General features: G+C 34.5%; 1 protein-coding gene across 1 annotated transcript in view; it reads left to right on the forward strand.

The window, feature by feature from the left end:
- Positions 1-458: 458 nt before the first annotated feature.
- The window catches only part of Tctp (translationally controlled tumor protein), a 9548-nt gene continuing 6326 nt past the window's right edge, over positions 459-3680 (forward strand). The window contains exon 1 of the mRNA XM_076178568.1: positions 459-613. Coding sequence (XP_076034683.1) covers positions 586-613 — 28 coding nt within the window. The 5' untranslated portion in view covers positions 459-585. The remainder of the gene's footprint in view (positions 614-3680) is intronic.

The following is a 3680-nucleotide window of genomic DNA, read 5'->3' on the forward strand; positions in this document are numbered from 1 at the left end:
GTGTCACATAAACTCATTTTATAAAGTGACGTTATTTACCCTATTTGGACTCACTGGTGTCCCAGAATATTTCTTTGACACACAGGCAAGGGTATTTCATTATATATGTGGCGAATATTATATAGAATAAATATATCTTCAGTAAAATTTTCAATATTATTATATATTTTGTCTCTTTATCCAAGAAATTATTTTTCCTCTTTCCATTGTTAAATTTCGTACGTTGCTCATTTGTTTGTTATGATTTTCGACGTAGGATCACATACGGTGAAGGTAGCAATACTACTAAAACACGGATAAAATGTCTTATATTTTTATTCAATAAAACATATAGTTTAAATTTGACAAAATAAATAAACAAAATATATCATTAAAATAATTATATTTTAATTGTGATATGTGATTTTTAGGTAACTAACTAAATAGCAAATAATTATCCGTATTGTATTCTCAATTTTCAACTCACCGTATCTGATATTTCCTATTTTCTCTCCACTCTGAATCTACTGTTCCTTCCAAATTACCCTGTGAGGGTGAAGTGTCGTCCATCAGTGCTTCACCTCAATCGGCTATCATCTATTCACCATGAAGGTCTTCAAGGATATAATAAGTGGTAAGTTGAAGTCCAATGATCGGAGATCATATTAAATCTATTTGTGAGACTTATTGAGCCATAGTTTTCGTGTAATGGTAAAGTGAAATATTAGAGGTGACAGCTGATTGTCAGACCTTTAAATTTTCTGACCTGTTAGTAAAACTCCCTGGAATAGAAACGGGAAAGGACAAGGGAGAATGTTCCAGCTATTAATTAAGAAGACATTCTGTGAATACATTAAAGAACCGGTGAGGTATGGGTGCATTTAGATACTATAGAATAGATACAATGAATGGTTCAGAATTGGGTGTAAAGTTTGAATATATTCTGATTCACAGAATACGAATAAAATTGTACAAAGAAAGGGTGAGGCCAGGTAGGTTTTGTAGATACCGTTGCAAGAAGAGGTATGGTATAATTTCATTTTAAAAGACCAAAGCGGATGGGATATAGGTAACAAAAGGGGCGATATGATAGCATATGCCATATGTATACAATTTATCCAGTGTGGTTGTTGCAACATGCTTATGACAGGTTAATGCTTTCTCTTTGTGACGAATACTTAGACCTGTGGCTCTCGAAAGTAGGGCAAAGGGTGAGTATCTGATAGGTGGTTTGGGCGTGGTAGCATATTGGTTGTTGCATGGCCAAGGTGATTTTTAAACATTTTGTAAACATTACATTAACATGCTATTCAAATGGGTACAAGATGTTTATGTATATCAAAAGTACGTAGTGTTAATAGAAACCTAGGTCGATGTGAGAATCCCTGGGTTGATTTGAGAGTAAGGATTAACTAGGGTTTTTGACTTAGTATAGTGGTATTATTATACGAAAATTTCTATTAGATTCAATGTGGGCATTTTTTTTTTTTTTTATTCTTAATTGCATTGTGATCTTTTGTAGATTGAACAGTTTCATGTATAGCTAAGTTACCACAAAACCAGAAACTAATTTTTATTAGTGACGCTGTGCAACCTGTAGGCTATTTTACTTCCCCTTCTGTTAGTATATTTGGGTGCCAGCATTGCAACAGTTGCATTGAATAGTTGGTATCTTGCACACTGGGTCAGTTGTGTGGCAGTTTCCATCGGAAAATGAACTCAAATTCGAATGGAGAAAAATTTCATACCCTAGTGAAATCATTGCAAGCGTTTTTGTAAATGAAATGTTCACAAGACGACGTAAATTAAGCTTGCTCCGTGTCCAATTAGGTTTACACTTCACCAGTGTTTGATGGCCTTTGGTGAACTGAAGTGGTATTTCCATTTCCCATCTGAATACCAAAATGATGCCTCCCCACCAGTCTCCCCACTAGTAGGGAAGTACTCTGACAAGGCATGCACTGACAAGGCATGCACCCCAACTGATCCAACACACTTGTGTGTGTAACAAGATGTAGTTTTTCTTAGTGATAATTTATTTACTTCTGTATTTTTATTTTTTGTTTATTTTCTTTTAATAGAAAAAAAGTTTTTTGAAAATTGTAACTATTGAGAAATAATAATTCACCAGTGAGTAATTGATATGGGGGCAGAATGGTGGTGCTTGATATACCAGTAGAGAAGGTGCGGTTCGTAATTTTATGGAAGAATTAAGTAGAGGCAATGTGTAACAAAAGTGTTTAAAAAAAATTGATGATGGCAGATAGATTATCAATCTGAATTAGTTGCATGCTTTGCATGTAGGTAGGTCAAACACCACCAGAGGCGCCACCGTCGATGACGAGCACAATAGCGCGTCATTTTATGCGCACGCCATTCAAACGGCCAAATTTACATACCGCGGGAAATTTAATTAATAAAAATGTTGTGCGAGTGTATTTACTATGATCATAGTAAATTTCAAACATTCACATCATCAGTTACATGTCGGTCAATAAAAACATAAGATAAACAGCAGTAGATCGAAAATTGGTATATGTTTCAAAGTAAAAAATGAGCTAACAAATTTATCGTGCGGGCAACTGACCATAATGAACCAAAACTACTAGTATCGCGGATTATTCTAATACCAAAATAAAGGCAGCGTGTTATGGTAGAGTTGAGAAATCGATGGTTTTAATTAGTGTTTTTCTATCGGGTCGGATTATCGGATAACATCAACATCCATCTCGCCATCTTATCTATCACTGGTGGTATGGACCACACTTCACTCTATAAAGTTTCTTACTATTATGTTATTAGTGTAATAGACTTATGGTTGAATTATTTGAAATATTTCCTTTAAAATGTGTGATTTTCATGTAATTTGATCAAAGATAAGTTACGTTTTCATCCTCCGTAATATTACGAACCACAGCTACGATTCGTCCTGCCCGCTATCTATGATCACTGGTGGTATGGATCAAACTACACTATTAAGTTTGTTACTATTGGGTTATTAGTGTAATAGCTTGCATATAGTTGAATTATTCAAACTATTTTCTTTAAAATGTGTGATTTTCATGTAATTTTGACGGTATTCGTAGCTGTGGTGGGTAATTTTGCAGAGGATAAAAACGTAATTCTATGATCAAATTACATGGAAATCACACATCTTAAAGAAAATAGGTCAAATAATGCAACCATATGCTAATTTTTTATATAAAATTGTGCCTGTCAGTAAAAACTGTCATTGTTTACGTTTGATCGGCGATTAGTCAGACCGCACGTTTCGGCCCGATTTCCTCGGACAAAATAGGCCCGATTTAATTCCATTCAAAATGCAATATCTCGAGAACTAGGACAGCTAGATGGATAATTCAAATTGCATCATACTCGTAGCAACTTTTTGCGTCCAATGAGAACTACTTCAGCTCAAATATCAGGAATTCCATTTTCATATTGACCTAGCTAGCATGTAGGAAATTATAAATTGCAATGACATTAGGTTTAATTATAGTGGTAATATCACGAGTTTTCTGAGGCTAATTTATAGGGTATGTCTTGCCCAGATTTGGTTTGGAGTTATTAGTATACTGCCATAGCACTGATAATGGCTATACAGAATGAACATGTACTATTCACTAAATGGTAGCAATATTGTGATCTTGTCTTCATTTACACAGTAGTACTGTGTACTCTTAATACTGAATATTGGCTTC

Source organism: Oratosquilla oratoria, chromosome 41 (genome assembly GCF_046742065.1).
Source record: "Oratosquilla oratoria isolate Oo_2021 chromosome 41, ASM4674206v1, whole genome shotgun sequence".
NCBI lineage: Eukaryota > Metazoa > Arthropoda > Malacostraca > Stomatopoda > Squillidae > Oratosquilla > Oratosquilla oratoria.